Genomic DNA, 22,854 nt, shown 5'->3' on the forward strand with positions numbered 1-22,854 from the left:
CTCTCCCATCCTTCACCCCAGCTCCAACCCTCTCCCATCCTTCACCCCAGCTCCAACCCTCTCCCATCCTTCACCCCAGCTCCAACCCTCTCCCATCCTTCACCCCAGCTCCAACCCTCTCCCATCCTTCACCCCAGCTCCAACCCTCTCCCATCCTTCACCCCAGCTCCAACCCTCTCCCATCCTTCACCCCAGCTCCAACCCTCTCCCATCCTTCACCCCAGCTCCAACCCTCTCCCATCCTTCACCCCAGCTCCAACCCTCTCCCATCCTTCACCCCAGCTCCAACCCTCTCCCATCCTTCACCCCAGCTCCAACCCTCTCCCATCCTTCACCCCAGCTCCAACCCTCTCCCATCCTTCACCCCAGCTCCAACCCTCTCCCATCCTTCACCCCAGCTCCAACCCTCTCCCATCCTTCACCCCAGCTCCAACCCTCTCCCATCCTTCACCCCAGCTCCAACCCTCTCCCATCCTTCACCCCAGCTCCAACCCTCTCCCATCCTTCACCCCAGCTCCAACCCTCTCCCATCCTTCACCCCAGCTCCAACCCTCTCCCATCCTTCACCCCAGCTCCAACCCTCTCCCATCCTTCACCCCAGCTCCAACCCTCTCCCATCCTTCACCCCAGCTCCAACCCTCTCCCATCCTTCACCCCAGCTCCAACCCTCTCCCATCCTTCACCCCAGCTCCAACCCTCTCCCATCCTTCACCCCAGCTCCAACCCTCTCCCATCCTTCACCCCAGCTCCAACCCTCTCCCATCCTTCACCCCAGCTCCAACCCTCTCCCATCCTTCACCCCAGCTCCAACCCTCTCCCATCCTTCACCCCAGCTCCAACCCTCTCCCATCCTTCACCCCAGCTCCAAACCTCTCCCATCCTTCACCCCAGCTCCAAACCTCTCCCATCCTTCACCCCAGCTCCAACCCTCTCCCATCCTTCACCCCAGCTCCAACCCTCTCCCATCCTTCACCCCAGCTCCAACCCTCTCCCATCCTTCACCCCAGCTCCAACCCTCTCCCATCCTTCACCCCAGCTCCAACCCTCTCCCATCCTTCACCCCAGCTCCAACCCTCTCCCATCCTTCACCCCAGCTCCAACCCTCTCCCATCCTTCACCCCAGCTCCAACCCTCTCCCATCCTTCACCCCAGCTCCAACCCTCTCCCATCCTTCACCCCAGCTCCAACCCTCTCCCATCCTTCACCCCAGCTCCAACCCTCTCCCATCCTTCACCCCAGCTCCAACCCTCTCCCATCCTTCACCCCAGCTCCAACCCTCTCCCATCCTTCACCCCAGCTCCAACCCTCTCCCATCCTTCACCCCAGCTCCAACCCTCTCCCATCCTTCACCCCAGCTCCAACCCTCTCCCATCCTTCACCCCAGCTCCAACCCTCTCCCATCCTTCACCCCAGCTCCAACCCTCTCCCATCCTTCACCCCAGCTCCAACCCTCTCCCATCCTTCACCCCAGCTCCAACCCTCTCCCATCCTTCACCCCAGCTCCAACCCTCTCCCATCCTTCACCCCAGCTCCAACCCTCTCCCATCCTTCACCCCAGCTCCAACCCTCTCCCATCCTTCACCCCAGCTCCAACCCTCTCCCATCCTTCACCCCAGCTCCAACCCTCTCCCATCCTTCACCCCAGCTCCAACCCTCTCCCATCCTTCACCCCAGCTCCAACCCTCTCCCATCCTTCACCCCAGCTCCAACCCTCTCCCATCCTTCACCCCAGCTCCAACCCTCTCCCATCCTTCACCCCAGCTCCAACCCTCTCCCATCCTTCACCCCAGCTCCAACCCTCTCCCATCCTTCACCCCAGCTCCAACCCTCTCCCATCCTTCACCCCAGCTCCAACCCTCTCCCATCCTTCACCCCAGCTCCAACCCTCTCCCATCCTTCACCCCAGCTCCAACCCTCTCCCATCCTTCACCCCAGCTCCAACCCTCTCCCATCCTTCACCCCAGCTCCAACCCTCTCCCATCCTTCACCCCAGCTCCAACCCTCTCCCATCCTTCACCCCAGCCCCAACCCTCTCCCATCCTTCACCCCAGCCCCAACCCTCTCCCATCCTTCACCCCAGCCCCAACCCTCTCCCATCCTTCACCCCAGCCCCAACCCTCTCCCATCCTTCACCCCAGCCCCAACCCTCTCCCATCCTTCACCCCAGCCCCAACCCTCTCCCATCCTTCACCCCAGCTCCAACCCTCTCCCATCCTTCACCCCAGCTCCAACCCTCTCCCATCCTTCACCCCAGCTCCAACCCTCTCCCATCCTTCACCCCAGCTCCAACCCTCTCCCATCCTTCACCCCAGCTCCAACCCTCTCCCATCCTTCACCCCAGCTCCAACCCTCTCCCATCCTTCACCCCAGCTCCAACCCTCTCCCATCCTTCACCCCAGCTCCAACCCTCTCGCATCCTTCACCCCAGCTCCAACCCTCTCGCATCCTTCACCCCAGCTCCAACCCTCTCGCATCCTTCACCCCAGCTCCAACCCTCTCGCATCCTTCACCCCAGCTCCAACCCTCTCCCATCCTTCACCCCAGCTCCAACACTCTCCCCTGTCCTCAGCCGTTCCAACCCTCTGCACTCCCCTGACTCTCTCCGTTCTCCTTACCCCATCCCCGACTCTTTCCCCCAACTGACCACAGCTCCAATCCTCTCCCCTCTCCTGACCCCAGATCCAACCATATCTCCTTAACTGAGCCCAGCTCCAACTGTCTACCTCTTCTGACCCCTGCTCCAACCCTTCCACTCCCCTTGACTCCAGATCCAAACCCCTTCCCTTCCCTGGCCCCAGCTCCAAACATCTCACCTCACCTTACCCTATCTCCAACCCTCTCCTGCAAACTGAGCACATCTTCAACCCTCTTCCTTCACCTGACCCCAGTTCCAACTCTCCTCCAGAATGAGCCCAGCTCCAACCTTCTCCCCTCCCTGAACACAGCTACAAACCCCTCCACTCCCCTGAACCCAGCTGCAATCTTCTCCCCTCTGCTGACCCCTGCGCCAACCCTCTCCATTCCCTTGAACACAGCTCCTCCCCCAATCCCAGATCCAGCTGACTCCACTACTGACACAGTTCCAACTCTCTCTACATTCCTGACACCATCTCGAAAACTCTTCCCTCCCCTAAACCCAGCTCCAAAATTCTTTCCTTTCCTGACCCAGACTCCAACCTACTCTGCTCTTGGGGCCATATTGCAAACTCTATCATCCCCTCAAATTCCCTCCCCTCTCTTAACCCCAACTATACCTCTCTCCCCCAGTAGACCCCAGCACTGACCCACTCCTCTCTCCTGAGCACAGCTCCAACCCTTCCCCAAATGACTCCAGCTCTAACCCTCTCCTCTCCCCAACTCCAGATCCATCCCTCTCCCCTTTTTGATGCCATCTCCAAATCTTCTTCCCTCCCTTGACCCCAGCTCCATCCATCTCCACTCCACTGACACCTCTCCACTCCTATCCCCTCTCCAGACTGCAGCTACAACTTCCTCCCACTCCTGATCCCAGCCCAAACGTTCTCCATCTCAACTGACCCCTGTTCCAAGCCTCACCCATTCCCTGACCCTGCTTCAGCCCCTCTTCTCCCCTTACCCCAGATCCCACACTATCCCCTTCCCTGACCCACCTCCAAACACCCTCTCCTCTCAACCTATTTCTAACCCTCTGCCCTCACCTGACACCATCTCCCACCCACTTCCCTCTCCTGATCTTAGCTCCAATCCTCTATCCTCCACTGACGTCAGCTGCAAAACCCTCCCCACATCTGATCCTAGCTCCAACACTCTTCCTAATTCTGTCCCCATTTCCAACCTCTACTCTCTCCTGACCTGAGCTCCACCCATCTCCCTTCTCCTGTCCCAACCTCCAGACCTCTCCACTCCCCTGACGCCAGATCCTACCATCTCCCTCCCCTGAACAAGCTCCAACCCTCTCCCCTCGCCGATCCCAGCTCCAGCTAAAAACCACCCCTCCCCTCCCGTGACCCCACCTCCAACACTCTCCCCTCTCCTTACCCTATCTCTAACCCTCTCCACTCCCCAAACCTAGTCCAAACCTTTCCATTTGCCTGACCCCAGCTGCAATCCTCTCCCCTGGCCTGACCCCAGCTGCAATCCTCTCCCCTGGCCTGACCCCAGCTGCAATCCTCTCCCCTGGCCTGACCCCAGCTGCAACCCTCACCCCTCACCTTACCACAGCTGAAACTCTCACCCCTCACTTTACCCCAGTTCCAACCCTCACCCCTCACTTTACCCCAGTTCCAACCCTCACCCCTCACTTTACCCCAGTTCCAACCCTCTCCCCTCACTTTACCCCAGTTCCAACCCTCTCCCCTCTCCTGACCCATCTCCTATCTCTCCCCTCTCCTGACCACACTCCAACCCTCTCTCTTTGCCTTACCACAGCTGAAATCCTCACGCCTCACCTTACCCCAGTTCCAACTCTCTCTCCTCGCATTACCCCAGCTTCAAACCTCTCCCCACGCCTTATCTCAACTCCAACCCTCTCCCCTCGCCTGACCCCAGTTCCAACCCTCTCCCCTCGCCTGACCCCAGTTCCAACCCTCTCCCCTCGCCTGACCCCAGTTCCAACCCTCTCCCCTCGCCTGACCCCAGTTCCAACCCTCTCACAACTGCTGATCCCAGTTCCAACCCTCTCTACAGTCCTTACCCCATCTCCAACACTCTGCACTCGCCTGATCCCAGCTCCTACGCTCTCCTGACTCCATCTCGAACCTTCTCATCCCAGCTTCAATCCACTCCACTCTCCTCAACCCAGTTCCAACCCTCTCCCCTCACTTGACCCCAGCTCCAAACCTCTCCCTTCCTCTGACCCCTGGGGGACAAAAAAATGGCAGACAAATGTAATAAGTACTTTTCTTTATCATGTATGCCAGAGGTTTGTGAGCGTCAGAGAGCTGGAGTGAGTGCCTTTGCTATTACAAAGGAAAACATGCTAGTTAAACTTAAAGGTCCTATGGTGAATAAGTCACCTGGGCCACGTGGATACATCCCAGAATCCTGAGAGAGGTTGATGAAGAGATAACGGATGCATTGGTCATGATCTTTTTGGAGGACTGGAAAATTGCAAATGTCACTCCACTAGTAAGAAAAGAGGAAGACAAAAGAGAGGAAATTATGGGTCATTTAGCCTATCCTCAGTGGTGGGGAAAGTGTTGGTGTTCATTATTAAGTATGAGGTTTTGGGGTACGTGGAGACGAATGATAAAATAAGTCAAAGACAGCATAGTTTCCATCAAGGGAAATCTTGCTTGACAAATCTGTTATAATTCAAGGAAATAACAAACAGGGTGGACAAAGTAAAAAGCAGTAGATTTTCAGAAGGTGTTTGATAAGGTGCCATACATGATACTGCTTAACAAGATAAAATCCTCTGGTGTTACAGGAAATATACTGGCATGGATAGAGGAATGGCAGACAGGCAGGAGGCAGTGAGTGGGCCATAAAGGGGGCCATTTCTTGTTGGCTGCTGGTGACTAGTGGTGTTCCTTTGGGGTCAGTATTGGGACTGCTACTTTTCACATTGTTTTTCAGTAATTTAGATAATGGAATTGTTGGCTTTGTGGCAAACTTTGCAGATGATACAAAGATAGGTGGAGGGGTAGGTAGAGCTGAGGAAGTAATGTGATTGCCGCAGGACTTAGACATATTGCAAGAACGGGCAAAAAGTTGGCAGATGGAATACAGCATTGGGGAATGTCTGATAATGCATTTTGGTCCCAGCTCCAACCCCCTCCATTTTTGAGACCGGATCGCAAACTCTACCATTCCTTAACTATAGCTCCAACTCACTCCCCTCTCTTGACCCAAGCTCCACCCTACTCTCCCAATATCTGACCTGTACTCCAACCCTCTACCCCAATTAACCTCAGCTCTATACCTCTCCACTCCCCTGACCCCAGCTCCAATCATCTCCCTTCCTCAAACCCAACTCCAGTCCTCTCCACTCTACTCACCCCAACGTAAACACTCTACGCTCTCCTCACCACAGTTCCAACCCTCTCCCCTCCCCTGACCCCAGCCCCATACCTCTACCCTCCACTGACCCCACTCTAACCCCCTTTCCTCTCCTAAGCCCAGTTCCAATCATCTCCCAACTGTTGGCCCCTGGTCCAATCCTCCCCACTCCCCCAATCCTTGCTCCAACCCTCTCCACTCCCCTGATCCCAACTGCAATCTTTCCCCCACAACTGGCTCCAGCTCAAACGCTGTCCCCTCTCCTGACCCCACCTCCAATCCTCTCCCCTCCCCGACCCCATCTCCGATCTTCTCCCCTCCCCGACCCCATCTCCGATCTTCTCCCCTCCCCGACCCCATCTCCGATCTTCTCCCCTCCCCGACCCCATCTCCGATCCTCTCCCCTCCCCGACCCTATCTCCAGCTATCTACCCCCAACTGACCCCAGCTCCAACCCATTCCCCTCTCCTGACCCCCTCACTTCTCCTGACCCCATTTCCAATCTCTACCCCCAAATGACTGCAGATCCAACCCCCGTCATGACTTCAGAATAGAAACTGCCCAATGACATGTGTTTCTCCAGCACTTCGTGTGGTTTTTGTCATTTGAGCTGTTGAATCCTTAACTTTTCCAGTTAGTTGGAGAATATTTTACTTGTATATTAAAAGTGAACCAGATCCGATCTTAGTGAGAAAGAGACTTGGTGCTTTTTAAGTGAAGTCACAATCTTCATATTGATTCTTGTAATGGGAAAAGTTGATGAAGATAGTGTGGTTAATGTTGTGTATATGGAATTTTTAAAATATCTGAAGGTAGACTCCACAAAAGGACTCTTGGGTATAATTTATATCTCTGAGATTAAGTATCTCTAAAACCATGAGTAAACAAATTAAAATCTCACAGTGGAATCCAGCTGCAATGATCCTGACTCCATCCTTGATGGTTGGTGCTGAGTGCATAGAGTTTGAATGTTACTCCCTATGACTGCATGGCTTCCTCCAGCTGCTCTAGGCACCACCTCTCATTTGCTTGAGCACACAGACAAACTGCAGGAGCTCAGTGGGTCAGGCAGCATCTCCTCCGAAGACACAACAGGGGTTCATGCTGGGGTTAGGGTAAATTTGGATCTGATGTCTATGGAGGGGAGAGGATTGGAAACAGGATCAAGCAGAGAAGAGGGTTGAAGCTGGTGTCGGGGAGAGGAGACGGTTGAAGGTGGGTTCAAGGAGTGGAGAGGTTTGGGCTCAAGGAAATGGTGAGAGGGTTGGAATTGGGGTCAGGGAGGGGAGAGGGTTACAGCTGGGGTTATGAAAGGGGTTAGATGGTTGGAGTTGGGGCCATGAGAGGGGAGAGGGTTGGAGCTGGGGTCAGAAAAGGGGTTAGATGGTTGGAGTTGGGGCCATGAGAGGGGAGAGGGTTGGAGCTGGGGTCAGGAAAGGGGTTGGAGGGTTGTAGCTTGGGTCAGGGTTTGGGAGCGGTTTGCAACTGGGGCCATTTGAGATTCGATCAGAGGAGAGGAAAGGGTTGGATCTGGGATGAGGTTAGAGGGTTGGAGATCGGATCCTTACAGGAAAGATTCTAGCATGGATAAAGTGTATCTGATTGGTTGAAAGAAAAGAGTGGGAATAAAGGGAGCCTTTTCTGGTTGGCTGGCAGTGACCAGTGGTGTTTCACAGGGATCTGTGTTGGGACCAATTCCTTTACATTATATGTCAATGATATACATGATGGAATTGATGGATTTGTTGCAAAGTTTGCTGATGATATAAAGATAGGTGGAGGGCAGATAGTTTGAGGAAGTAGAGAGGCTACAGAAGGACTTGGACAGATTAGGAGAATGGACAAAGGAATGGCACTTGGAATGCAGTGTCAAGAATGGTATGGTCATGTACTTTGGTAGAAGAAATGAAATGGTTGACTTTTTTCTAAATGGAGAGAAAATACAAAAAACTGAGGCCCAAAGGGATTTGGAAGTCCTAGTGCAGGATTCCCTAAAGGTTAATTTGCAGTTTGAGTCTGTGGTGAGGATTGCAATTTCAATTTTAGCATTCATTTCAAGAGATCTAGAATATTGAAGCAACAAGGTAATGTTGAGACTATTAAGCACTGGTGAGGCCTCATGGAGTATTGTGCACAGTTTTGGGCTGCTTATCTTATAAAAGATGTGCTGAAACTGGAGAGGGTTCAAAGGAGGTTCATGAGAATGATCCCAGGATTGAATGGTTTGTCATATAAAGAGTATTTGATGGCTCTGGGCCTGTATTCACTAGGATTCAGAAGAATGAGGAGTGAATCTATTGAAACCTATCAAATAGTGAAAGGTTTTGATAGATTGGATATGGAAAGGATGTTTCCTATGATGGGAGAGTCTAATACCAGAGAACACATCCTCAGAATGGAGGGATGTCCTTCTAGAACAGAGATGAGAGGAATTTCTTTAGCCAGAGGGTGGTGATTCTGTGAAAATCTTAGCCAGAAGCAGCAGTGGAGGCCTAGTCTTTATTTAAGGCAAGAGTTGATAGATTCTTGATTGGTCAGAGCATGAACAAATATGGGGAGAAAACAGGAGATTGGGGTTGAGAGGAAAATTGGATCAGCCATCATGAAATGGTGGAGCAGTCTCAATACAGTAAATAGCTTAATTCTGCTCCTATATCCAATGGTCTTATTTGTGGATTTAGAGGGTTGGAGCTGGTGACATTTCAGGGTAGAGTGTTGGACCAGGGTTGATTGGCTAATTGAGTATTATAAACTGCCCCTGATCTGCAGATGAATGGTGAAACCTGTTGTGAGAATAAATCCATTGGGGTAAGATTAATGAACAAATGGGTATTCGATGGTCGGCATGGACTTGGTTGCCTGCATGTAGCAACTCTCTGTGTCTCTATGAATCTATAAAACAGTGGTGAAATACAGTATATGCACTATTGATTAATGATAAATAAAAGCATAAGCATATGGTGATACTTTCCAGTAGTGGGAATTGAGTTGGGTTTGAAGAACTCAGGCATAACTTCAAAAACAAAAACTGAGGTAAAAATACATGAAGTGGAAAGCCAGGTGGCAGATAGCACTGAAGGCCATGTTGAAGAATACCAGATGTTTTAGGTACATTTATTCATGAAGCACACTGGACTAAGCCAGGTAATTACAAGCTAGTTGTAGGAAAGCTGGAGTAAAATATAAGTGCCTGAGTCTTTCACACAGATGGTAGACGGAAGGTGGAAAATACCAGAGTCACAGAGTTGTAGTGCATGGAAATCCTGAGCAACACACACAAAATGCTGGAGGAACTCAACAGGTCAGACAGCGTCTATGGAGGGGAATGACCAATTGACATTTCAGGCTGAGACTCTTCATCAGGACTGGAAAGGAGGGGGGAAGGTGCCAGAAAAGAAAATGGGTGGAGGAGAGGAAGTACAAGCTGGAAAATAATAGGTGAGATCAGGTGAGGGGGTAGGTGTGTATGTGTTGTGGTGTATTAAATTTTGTAAAAATATTTGACAGAAGTCTAATCAACTCCAAGTGACATTTTAACTCTTTGTGAGGACACAGCATGTCAGGTGTCTGTACAAGTTAAAGTGGGTTTGTTAAACATTTGCTAATAGGAGCTCAATTCTTTTTAGCCTCGGGCATTAGTGCAATGAGAACAGAAGACCAAAGAATTTAACTGTCTCTGTGTGTCTCTCATTGCTTGTGGATTGAGCCCTTATTTACTGAAGCACCTTTGGCTTGGTTCTTGGGATCCACTTAGACTGACGAATCATGATCATCGGTGCCTAGGATGGACCCAGGCGGATTTCACAAGTTGGAATTCAGAGTTCTCCTGACAACAGTGATAATCAGGTCCCATGACTATGGCAACAATCGAGTGGTGACTAAAAATCGCGAGCTCTGAAATCTTTATAACTTGCTATGTAGAATTTAGTGTGGTTTATTTGTGCTGTTTTATGGTAATAAGTTAGGCTTAAGTTACTTTGTTGTGCTTGTACACTTGTTACTACATCCTGGGCACTCACATTGGTTTGGGTCATCTGGGTCTGATCAACTCAGCCCATTACAGGGTGCATGGGGGATGAAGTGAGAAGCTGGGATGTGATAGGTGGAAAAGGTAACCTGCTGAAGAAGGAGGAATCTGATAGGAGAGGATGGTGGACCATGTGATAATGGGAAGAAGAACGGACATGTGATAATGGGAAGAAGAGGGAGTTGATGGGCAGGTGAAGAGAAAGAAAGCGATAAGAGGGAAGCCAGAATAGGGAATTGAAAATTACCAGAAGTTAGAAGAAACAATGTTCATGCTATTGGGCTGGAGGCTACCCAGATGGAATATGAGCTGTTATTCCTCCAACCTGAGAGTGGCCTCTTCTATTGTCACGATAAGGCCACTTCACCATACTTGGACATATTCCCCTAAACTAGTGGTCACCAACCTTTTTAAGCCTAAGATCCCATACCTCGGCCTCAGTAAAAGGCAAGATCGACCCCACATCAATTAGTTACACGCATGCGCACCAGGGCAGAAAAGACTGGAAGTAAAACCCCACAACCCGGAAGTAGAAATAATATATAAACACCAAGGGGTACCCACCCTTTTTTTTTTTGCACCGTTTAAATTGATAATATTCTTGGGGACAGGGCCGACGGGGGCACGGGGGGGGGGGGGTGTGCAGGGTGGTGTTAAACACAACCGGAATACAGCGATTCTCGAAGCAGGTTCCTTATGTCCAGTCTATTCTCTAGCTTTCATGGCTCTCGGCTTCTGGCCCACTTGCTCACATTTTCTCTGCTGAGAAATCTCAGCGGGTTCGTCTTTAAGTGCTGGGTGCTTGGACTCAGGGTACTGAAGCAGTTTTGAGACAATGCCTCATTAGACAGCCTCCGGACACAAACTCAGCCTCCCACCCGACCACTGACAGACGCCTTGGCCAGGTGCGGCTGGTCGTGGGTGGGATGAGAGGACAAGGTCAGGGCCGGAGGTCCCCGTACCAGGGCCGCGGCGGGTCACAGTCCGGAGAGCGCGTCCGACCGACCGGGGAATGCGACAGAGCACCTGCCCGCCCCCCTTGTAGGATCTATCGGCCGCCAAATGTTTGTTTCAGTAGATCGCAGCTCGGTAGCTGCTCTGCTACTTACGAAACGCTGAGTCCGAATTAGGTCGTCTGCGAATACTTTAGCACCGGGTTCCCCATGAACATTCGGTGTGCTAAACAGGTTCAGAGGCAGCGCTCCAGGCCAGCAGCGACGACACTTCCCGCCGGCCACCCGAGGGCAACCAGTGATCCCTGGCGCGATGGTATCACTGCGTTTAGGCGACTGATGACCTTGTGCGGGTTCAAGTTCAACAGTGGCCGTGACAGGGAATGAGGAAAGGTGCAGCTGACTCATAGCATTTCCTCGCTTGATTGGGGACCACTGAAGTACACTGTGTAGTGCGGGGGAGCTACACGCATGCGCACTGGACAGAAAGAACGGAACTAAAACCCCGCAACCCGGAAACAATCTCTCAATAGTATTTGTGTATTTATTTTTCATTTTTTTCCGGGATCAACTGGGAAAGTCTCAAAGATCGACTAGTCGATCGCAATCAATGGGTTGGCAACCACTACCCTAAACTCTTGTCATCCATATAGTGTCCATTAATTGTATCTAATGGACCTACCTCAACTAGCATTAGTGTAGCGGTTAGGGCAATACTCTTCCAGCTCAGGGCATCAGACTTCAGAGTTCAATTCCAGAGTCCTTTCTGAGGAGTTTGCCCATCCTTCCCATGGAATGTGTGTGTTTCCCCTGGGTGCTCCAGTTTCCTCCCATGGTCCAAAGATGTACCAGTTAGTAAGACAGTTATTCATTGCAAATTGCTCCATGATTGGGTTAGGGTTAAATCAGGGGTTATTGGGGTTTGCTGGACAGTGAGGTTCTTCATCAGGACTGGAAGGGCTACTCTGTGCTGTATCTCTAAATAAAAGAAAGCTACTTACTCTGGTAGCTGGTTCCATATATATCCCACCAGTGTATAAAGAAAGTGTTGCCTCTCAGGTTCTTATGAAACCTTTCACTTCTAACTAAGTCCTCTAGTTTTTGAATTTGCCAACCCTAGAAGAAAGACCATTACCCTATCTATGCCCACTCATGACATTATTTATGTCTATAAAATTATCCCTTGGACTCCTATGCTTCAAAGGGTAAAGGGTCAATTGGTCTAATATTTCCCTATAACTTAATCCCTCGAGTCCTGATAACATCTTGAGAATATGTGGAAAGATACTCTCACAACATATAAGTATCCCAGCCAGCACCTGAACTACCAGGTCACAGAAGGATGCAGACCAAGTGCTGGTAAACGGGATTAGATTTGTTAAGTACTTGAACGTTAGCCTGGATATGGTAGATTAAGAGGCCAATTTGTATCTGTGTAACTCTATGGCTCTAGAACATTTTGAGTAGGGTGATATTTTATAGATAGGATATTAAGGAATGAGATTGAAGACTGGGCTGATTTATAAGAATGTCTTCAAGTGAAAAATTATCAATGAGGCTGTGGATAACACAATATTCTAATGCAACATTCATCACACCATACTGAGATTTAAAAATCATGTCATGTCCATTACTAGCTCCATTTGAATACTCCAACTTTTACTCCTCTTCTTCAAGTGCTACCACACATTTCTATTAATGTAGTAAACCCCCCCCCAACATGCTTCACAGAAGTACTAACCAATGAATTTTGACACTAAACCATAACGCGTGATGATTAACATATGTTTTTAGAGGGTGACAAGTATTTGAGATTCTCTTCCTCATCAGGCAGTACAAACAGTTTTTGAAAATGACCTAAGGCAGAGTTGCACAGAGGTGAAAGGTTACCAGGAGTCATGCAAATTTGAGATAAGAGTAAGATCTGATTGGATGTCGGTGCAAATTCAAGGGGTTGTGGCTGTTCTGGCTCCCAATCTGAATGCAGTTATATAGGGTTTAAGGTGCAAAGAGAGCTGGATGAGGTTAGCACAGCAGGCCAGGCAGCATCTATAGGAAGAAGCACTGTCGGCGTTTCGGGCCAAGACCCTTCGTCAGGACTAACTGAAAGGAGAGATACTAAGAGATTGAAAGTAGTAGGGGGGAGGGGGAACTGCGAAATGATAGGAGAAGACCGGAGGGGGTGGGATGAAGCTAAGAGCTGGAAAGGTGATTGGCGAAAGTGATACAAATCTGGAGAAGGGAAACCATCATGGGACGGGAGGCCTCAGGAGAAAGAAAGGGGGAGGGGGGAGCACCAGAGGGAGATGGAGAACAAGCAGGGTAATGGGCAGAGAGAAAAAAAAACAAACAACTAAATATGTCAGGGATTGGGTAGGAAGGGGAGGAGGGGCATTAACAGAAGTTAGAAAAGTCAATGTTCATGCCATCAGGTTGGAGGCTACCCAGTTGGTATATAAGGTGTTGTTCCTCCAACCTGAGTGTAGATTCATCTTGACAGTAGAGGAGGCCATGGATAGACATATCAGAATGGGAATGGGACGTGGAATTAAAATGTGTGGCCACTGGGAGATCCTGCTTTCTCTGGTGGACCGAGCGTAGGTGTTCCACGAAACAGTCTCCCAGTCTGCATCAGGTCTCAGCAATATATAAAAGGCCACATTGGGAGCACTGGACGCAGTATACCACACCAGCCGACTCACAGATGAAGTGTCGCCTCACCTGGAAGGACTGTCTGGGGCCCTGAATGGTGGTGGGGGAGGAAGTGTAAGGGCAGGTGTAGCACTTGTTCCGCTTACAATATATCAGAATTGGAATGGGACGTGGAATTAAAATCCTCTACTTTCAAGCTTTCCAGCTCTTAGCTTCATCCCACCCCCTCCGGTCTTCTCCTATCATTTTGCATTTCCCCCTCCCCCTACTACTTTCAAATCTCTTAGCATCTCTCCTTTCAGTTAGTCCTGACGAAGGGTCTTGGTCCGAAACGTCGACAGTGCTTCTCCCTATAGATGCTGCCTGGCCTGCTGTGTTCCACCAGCATTTTGTGTGTGTTGTTTGAATTTCCAGCAACTGCAGATTTCCTCGTGTTTGTTGGATGAGATTAAGATTTGATTATGCACTTAGAACATTATCATTTTTACAGTCAAATAATACTTTTGAACTATGCTGTGTGATCGTATATTTTCTTCGGACTACTTCTGACACCTCTAAATACTCATGCTAGTACCAGTTTTAATCACAGATGGAACTTTGACCTAGAAAGAATAGGGAGATTCACTAGTATTTATACAACACTTTTAAAGCCTCTGTTAGGAATTAACAAAGTATTTTTAAAACCAATACAATTTAACCACTGCAGCGGCTTCTGTAGCTAATTCGAACACAGCAATGAGCCACAATGATCAAGTAATCCCATTTATAGACTGAGGAATAAATACTGATTAAGGCAGTACGAGCAATTCTCTTGCATTTTTCAAGATACTGCCACTTTTGTGCTTTCTCAGCTTTGAGATGGGAACTTTGTTTAATATTACATCTTAAATTCTACATCTACAGCAATTCTGTCCATAGAACACCACAACATTGGACTGGCCATTCAGCCCAGAGTGGTGTACTGATCTTGATGCCAATTTATATCCTCTGGCGTTTGACAATTCTACCTTGGGAAGAAGATTCTGACTGCCTACCCAACTATGTTTCTCATAATTTTACATATGAACTGCCCCTCAGCCTCCAAAGCTCCTGGGAGAACAACTCAACTCTAGACTGTAGAGCCTTAGCCTTGATCTTTGTTCTTAGGATTCTAGAATGGAATTTAACCCTCTGATAGAAGTTCAGTTATTGTCATTCAACCATATAGATGTATACCGCCAATTGAGACAATGTTCCTCTCTACAAAGATAACAACAGGGTATATATAGTATAACTCATGCACATAACACATAGAGTAGTATTACCACAAATAAATTAACAAGTAATAGGATACATACATGAAATAAGTTAAAAAGTAAACGGAATAAAGCTCCTGGTACATGATGAGAACCGGGTGGGGGCAGGGAGTTCAGATCAGAGAGTGCTGCCAATTTATCCACACTTGAGTGGGTATTATATGAAATATTTTGATATTGACCTGGAAACTATAATGATCTCTTGTACTGCTTGAAGGTAGGAAATGTATTTTCTTTTGTTATCAAGTAACATAATAACTTGTTTATTTACTTGTTGTTCAAAAGCTAAGTTTCGGAGGAATTCCAGTTCCGGGCAAGTCGGTGACATTTCTGAGGAAGAATTTCCATGGCTGTATTGAAAATCTCTATTACAATGGAGTGAATATTATTGATCTGGCCAAGAGACGCAAACCTCAAATACATGTTGTGGTAAGAAACTTGCTAAATTCCACAATGAAAAAGAATATTTTTTGGAATGAATCATTAATAAAACTGTGACATTTGACCTTGATGAAACTGGGTACAACTAAATGCTCCATTTGATGGTAACCAGGTTTGATTTCATTTCAATCCAGAAATTACCATCTATAAATACTGGAACACAGGATTTAAAATGGGGGGAATTTTGGAGATATCCAGCAAGTAACAAAAGAAACAGTTAGTGTTACTTTCAATTACGATCAATTAAGATCAATTACCTTCCCTCGGAATTGGGAAAAAAATGTTAAGGATAAAAATAATTTTAAGATACAGCGAAATAGGTGCAGTACAGTAAAAGCAAAGAAAGAGGCATTGTTTTTGACATGGGCAAAACTCAGGAAAGATCGTATCAGCCTTGTGATGTTTATGTTGCTCTGTCCTTCGTACCCTCCACTCCATTTCCATTTATACTTTCGTACCCTTCCATTTATTCCCTTGCCTCTTCATGCTTTCATTTTATTGTAGTAACTTTATTTAGAGATACAGCACAGTAAGAGGCCCTTTGGCCCAACTACACTAATTAAACTACTAACCCATGCTTTTAGAGTGTGGCAGGAAACCAGGGCTCCTGAAGGAGGCTCACACAGTCACTGGGAGTACAAGGAAACTCCTTACAGGCTGTATCTGGGAGTAAACCTGAGTCCTGACCCTCTGATAGTATTACACTAACTGCCACACTACCATGCCACAATATAATGCTGGCAATGCAGCACTTATTTTGTTCTGACTTTTCCTAGTCCTTGTCAAGGGTCATCAACCTGTAACATTAATTCTTTTTCCCTCTCCCAAGATGCTGGTTGACCTGTTGACTTTCACCAGCATTCTCTGGATTACTTTCACGTTTTCAGTTATATCCTCTCAGTGAGCCGTTGGTCTACTACTGTTGCCTTATATTCCTCTTTTCTTAGGAATGGCCAGTAAATATCTCTGCATACGTTCTCTGAGAGAACTAACATAAAAATTAACTGGATTTAAATTATCAGATGTACAATATGTATCAATCTTCAACAAATTACAGTGGATTCCAGTTAATAGTTACACATCAGAACCGGTATATTTTGATCCAACTAAGCAGGAGAAGTTTCATAGAAATAGTTAAGAAGGTACAGAAAAGACAAATTACTGTTTAACTGAGTCATAAAATATGTATCTAAATGAAATGTAGAACAAATTAGAACATTAGCAATACTACTACAGTACTATAAGACTGTATATTAGTTCCTGATTGTTATCAATAGAATAACTCATCCATTTTATACCACTGTGTTCTTTTGATTGACTGTAAATGAACAAAATCAGTGCAGATAATGGACTGCCTTTGCACAACACTTTCATTGGTTACATTCTCCAAATCTTCATTTTCATTGTAACATTTAAGATGATTGTTGATATCTTCGAATTCTTCATCGTTTCTAACTTGTTGAAGTGAAATTGTTTCATCTTCACTCCCTGCTGTTTCTGGCATCTCAATGTCTGAATCCTTGAAACTGTAGTAAGCAAAAGAGTTCTGATTAATCTTAATGTTCATTTCTCACTATCAGTGACAAAAATCACTGCTTTTTGAACAAAAACAACTGATGCTATTTAAAAAACTGTTCACTTTAAGCATGGTGTAGTGCCTAACAACCACACAAGTGCACACAACTGATGTTAGAAAACTGTTCAGCAACAGTCTTCTGTCCCAATTAAGTGCTCTAGTGTCCCAAATAAAAGAAAGGAATCCCGGCTATCTTCTTGATTAGTTTTTGTTCTTTAAGAACAAATAAGCAATGGCCCAATTACCCAGAATCTGCTGTATAGGTATTGAGGCAAAAGTGCTGCAAATGTACAAATCTGCCATTTTATTGTTCACTGGCTAAAATCAGTATGTATACTTTGAATATAGTTACAAAGATATCTGGAAAAGAGCAAGATTTAAGCATATGTTCAAAACCTCCTTGGAAAAAAGTGCAAGTGATCCTTGAGAATCTCGAAAGAGGAAGGAATTTTTGTACTGGCATAGGGAATATTAAGTTCATCATTAGGAGCATGCAGAAGGCCAGACTAAATTGTAGAAGAATCACAGTACCTCACAACAGTCTCACCTGCCTGCCTCTTAAGCAACCTTCTACTCAGTCTGTGAGAGAGTTCCCACACTGGCCTCATTAATCACTTCACAACACTATAATGGAAACAAGTTGCCACTGATCCTGAGGGCCAGTCTAAGAAGGTGACTGCATGTCTTATGAGAATAAGTTGAGCATGCTAGGGCTTTTCTCTTTAGAGTGAAGAGTGATGAGAGGTTACTTGTGTAGATGATAAGAGACATTGGTCAAATAGATGGCCAGAGACTTTTCCCAGGGCATAAATTACAAATGCAAGGCAGGCATAATTTTAAGGTGTTTGGAGGAAAGTTAGGGAGATTGTCAGAGGTACATTCTGTACACAGAGGGAGGTGAATGTGTAGAACACCTGCCAGGCTGATGAAAGAGGCGGATAAATTAGGAGCACGTCTCTCAGATAGGCACATGGGTGATAAAAGAATGGAGCACTATTTAGGAGAAAAGGGTTGACAGGCCTGTACCATGCTGTAGTGTACTATGTTTTTTGACTCCAGTTTATTTTATAATCCCAGTTCTAATTGGTCTACTGCTGGTAGTTTTCCCTAGGTTCTGGGATTCCTTCCCTCAAACTTTTGTTTCTTTTGAAGTTGCAGCACAAAAAAATTCACAAAAGATAAAGAACACAAAAATAATAAAAATCACATAAAATATAAATACGTAAGTTATCTTACATACATAGATTGATTGTATTCCCATAAAGTGAAGCTAGGCTGTATATAAGGTGGCTGACAGGAAATGTTAATGTAGTGGTAGTGGGGGTTAATTGGTGAAAGTATTGATCAGCCTCACTGCTTGGGGAAAGTAACAGTTTTTGAGTCTGGTGGTCCTGGTGTAGATGCAACATAGCCTCCTCCCTGAGGGGAGTGGGACAAACAGTTATACCTGGATTGTTACAACTTACCTGCTGTGACTGATAGCTAAACGTCATTCACCGGAGATCTGAGCAGTGCAGGGATGTGTGTGCTTAGAAATGTAATTATTATGATTGATCACTCATTAAAATGTTAATCCACAATGGTCGCTTTTGAGACTGCTTGTTGCAGTTGTCAAAAAGATTCTTCATGCTCTGGTGCCATAACTCATACCATTCTATTTCTGTGCTGACATGAATAAGCAACTCGTTATCAGTGTGCAGCCAAGTAGCTCAGATTCCTGAATAGGTCAGTGGCTAACAGTGGAACTCTGATCTTATTCATCAAAGATTCAGCTAGCATCATGATGCCACTGATGTCTTCCATGATCGGAGTATGTGTACTAAATGTTTTGATATCATCTTGTGTTCCTAAGGAACTTACCACATCCAAGTGCCGCACTTGTCAACCAGAGCTGGTCACTGTACCACAGGAAAGGCTTAATGCACCTTTTTAATTATGTATTTATTTGTTTAAGAGATACAGTGTGGAGTAGGCCTTCCCAGTCCTTCAAGCCGTGCTGCCCAGCAACACCTGATCCAACCCTAGCCTATCTAAGAGGTCACATGGGCATAATTTTGTAGTGTGTGCTCATTGGGCTGGAAGGCCTAAGGCCATGCTGCATCTGTAAATAAAATTGGAAGAAGCATTCTGGGTTCATTTCTGCTGCTGACTGTAAGGAGTCTGTACATTCTCACCATAAATGCATGGGTTCACTCCAGGTGCTCCAGTTCCCCCATATCACAAAAGATGTATGGGTTAGTAGTAGTAGTAGTAGTAGTAGAGCTAATAGGACTTGATGTTTCAATCCCTATGATAAGTCGGCACTCTCGACATTGGCAATAGGCTTGGAGTGGTGACAAGGAGGGTAGCTACATCATCAGGGTCATAAGGTGGGCACCATCCTTCTTTAACGTTTCGTTGATAAGCCCACAACGTCTCCAGAGGGCTCAATAATGCTACCTCGCGTCCCAGATACACCCCCCTCAGTTCCGTACCCTCCTGTCTTCATCTTGCAGCCCAGTTGTTGTCTTACAGTAGACAATAGACAGTAGGTGCAGGAGTAGGCCATTTGGCCCTTCTAGCCAGCACCGCCATTCACTGTGATCATGGCTGATCATACACAATCAGTACCCCGTTCCTGCCCTCTCCCCATATCCCCTGACCCCACTATCTATAAGAGCTCTATCTAACTCTCTCTTGAATGCATCCAGAGACTTGGCCTCCACTGCCTTCTGGAGCAGAGCATTCCACATATCCACCACTCTCTGGGTGAAAAAGTTTTTCCGCATCTCTGTTCTAAATGGCCTACCCCTTATTCTTAAACTGTGGCCTCTAGTTTTGGACTCACCCATCAGCAGGAACATGCTTCCTGCCTCCAGTGTGTCCAATCCCTTAATCTCATATGTTTCAATCAGATCCCCTCTCATCCTTCTAAATTCCAGTGTAAACAAGCCCAGTTGCTCCAATCTTTCAACATATGACAGTCACGCCATTCCGGGAATTAACCTTGTGAACCTACGCTGCACTCCCTCAATAGCAAGAATGTCCTTCTTCAAATTTGGAGACCAAAACTGCATACAATACTCCAGGTGGGGTCTCACCAGGGCCCTGTACAGCTGCAGAAGGACCTCTTTACTCCTAAACTCAATTCCTCTTGTTATAAAAGCCAGCATGCCATTAGCTTTCTTCACTGCCTGCTGTACCTGCATGCTTGCTTTCATTGACTGATGTACAGGAACACCTAGATCTCATTGTACTTCCCCTTTTCCTAACTTGACTCCATTTAGATAGTAATCTGCCTTCCTGTTCTTGCCACCAAAGTGGATAACCTCACATTTATCCACATTTATTCCTTTTAATCCAAATCCATTTGCTGCTTTCTTCTGCTGCATTTGGCAAGGACTTGATTGCTTGTTGGAGGAAGACACCCCTCACCCCCATCTTCTTCAATTGACTGATTGTAGATGTAGTAACGAATCCCCTACAACCCACTTCTACAGGGAAAATCTTGGTCTTTCAGCCGTTCTGAGCAGCTTCAGTTGCCAGTTCAGAGTACTTGGTCTTTTTGCTCTCATAAGCTTCTTCAACACCATCTTCCCATGGTATTGTCAATTCCACAACATATGCCAGCTTGGCTGTTGTGGACTACAGGACCATGTCTGGCCGGAGTGTTGTAGCTACAATGTCTGGGGGAAACACAAGCTTTTTCTCCAAGTCCATGTCGATTTTCCAATCCCGAGCAACCTGCAGAATGCTTGTATCCTTTGATGTTACTTGGTGCTCTGGAGGTTGGCCTGCTGGTACAAATCATGTAATGTGGACATTTCCTGCCAATGTTTGTGGGAGAGTATTTATGGTGGTTCGCCTCTGTTCCAAGATTGACACCAGCTGTCTGAAAACCTGGTTATGCTGCCAAGTATACCGCCCCTGGCTGAGGCTCATGGTGCATCCTGTTAAAATGTGCCTCAGTGATCCAGGTGTTTGACAAAGAGAGAAAGTGGGGTTTTCTCCCCACCACTGGTTCAGGTTTTGAGGTGTTGGTAGGTCATAAGTGGCTCTGATGACAAAACTTAGCCAAGGTCCCTCCATCTCCCAGATATCACGCCAACTGAGTTGTAGATTAGAAGATCACATGGGTATAATTGGGAGGTGCTGGCTGATTGGGCTGGAAGGGCCTATTACCACACTGCATCTCTAAAATAAAGAAAACTAAATGAGAAGAGATAAAATAGGAAATCACTATTTCTTGTAGCAAGAGGCAAGGACCAATAAGGCACAATTTTGAAGTGTTAGAAGAATTAGAAGAGAGTTGCGAATTATTTTTCACCCCAGAAGATGGTAAGGTCCTGATTCACCATCTAAAAAAGTGGGAGAGGCAGAAATCTTCTTCACACTTAAAACATTGAAGATAGAACAGTACAGCACAAGAAAAGGGTCTTTGGCCCACAATTTTATGTCAAAGCAATTAAATTAGTAATCATAAAGAGAACTAAACATCTCTTAAAAGTCCCTAATGTTTTTGCCTCTAACACCACACCAGACAGCACATTCTAGGGGACCCACCACTCTCTGTAAACACCCTGCCCCTCACATCTCCTATGAAGTTACCCTCTGACCTTAAATGTATGCCCTCTGATAATAGGTATTTCATCCCTGGAAAGAAGATGTTGTCTGCCTACTCTATCTAGTCCTCTCATTACCTTATTATTAGATCTCATCTAAGACTCCAAGGACCCTGAGAAAACAACCCAAGTTTGTCCAAACTCTTGTCTTGCACATCGAAACTAGGCAGCATCCTGGTAAAATCCCAACCGCCCTGTCGGGAAGCGGCCTGGTCAAGGGAAGTGCCTGGTGTGAAAAGTGCTAGTCTTTGACTCGAGAGATTCTGGCAGTTTTGGCAGTTGGATAGTGCAATGAAGAATTGATTAGCAGTTGATTGGCAATCAAGATTTGAATAGCTCAGACTCAGCAGAGAAAAGCTGATTGGGCAATCGAAGTCAGGTGACCTTGCAGCTGGCAAAGCTCAAGCAAATAAAAAGAGGGAGAGATCTAGTGGAGCAGCCTGGTCGAGGGAAGTGCCTGGTGTGAAAAGTGCTAGTCTTTGGCTCGAGAGTCTTCGGCGAGGAGACTACGCCAGGCACAATTGCAGAGGGTGAAGACATGACCGTTAAGCTGATTCAGTGTGCTACGTGCATGATGTGGGAGGTCAGGGACACTGATGGTGCCCCCGGCTGCTACAGCTGTGGAAAGTTTATCCAGATTCAGCTCCTGAAGGAGCATGTTGCAGCACTGAAGAAAGAACTGGATGACCTCTGGTTTATCTGCGAAAATGAGGATTTTCTGGACAGGACCTACAGTGAGGTCGTTACACCGAGGATACCGGAAGAGAGAAAGGGGGCAATGATGAGGAAGGAAAGGACGCTTGAAGTACAGGAGACCCCAGTGGATGTACCTCTCGTAAACAGGTTCACCTTCTTGGAAGCTGTCAGGACAGAAGATACTGCCAGTCTGAGAGGCGGACAGGTCTGCGAGCCGAAAATTGGTGCAGAAGCAGAGCCGAGGAGTAAGACATCAGGAAGAGCCGTGGTAGTAGGGGACTCCATAGTCAGAGGTACAGAAAGGGGTTTCTGCTGCAACAGGCGAGATTTAAGGATGGTGTGTTGCCTCCCTGGTGCTAGGATCCAGGACATCACAGACCGATTGCAGGGAATCCTCAAGGGTGAAGGTGAAAAGCCAGAAGTGGTAGTGCATGTCGGCACAAATGACATCGGGAAGAAGAGGAAGGACATTCTGCAGCGGGACTTCAGAGAACTTGGAAGAAGGCTGAAAAGCAGGACTTCCAGGGTGGTTATCTCTGGTTTGCTTCCAGTTCCTCATGCTGGAGAGGGCAGGAACAGGGAGATAATGGATCTGAATGTGTGGCTGAGGAACTGGTGCAGGAAGCAAGGATTT

General features: G+C 47.1%; 1 protein-coding gene across 3 annotated transcripts in view; it reads left to right on the plus strand.

The window, feature by feature from the left end:
• LOC140714304 (contactin-associated protein-like 5) overlaps positions 1 to 22,854 on the plus strand; it is a 1,942,527-nt gene that overhangs the window by 696,957 nt on the left and 1,222,716 nt on the right. For all 3 annotated transcript variants that reach the window (XM_073025413.1, XM_073025423.1, XM_073025434.1), the window contains one exon: positions 15,192 to 15,335. In XM_073025413.1, the coding sequence (XP_072881514.1) occupies positions 15,192 to 15,335 (144 nt within the window). The remainder of the gene's footprint in view (positions 1 to 15,191; positions 15,336 to 22,854) is intronic.

Source organism: Hemitrygon akajei, chromosome 2 (genome assembly GCF_048418815.1).
Source record: "Hemitrygon akajei chromosome 2, sHemAka1.3, whole genome shotgun sequence".
NCBI classification, from domain to species: Eukaryota; Metazoa; Chordata; class Chondrichthyes; order Myliobatiformes; family Dasyatidae; genus Hemitrygon; species Hemitrygon akajei.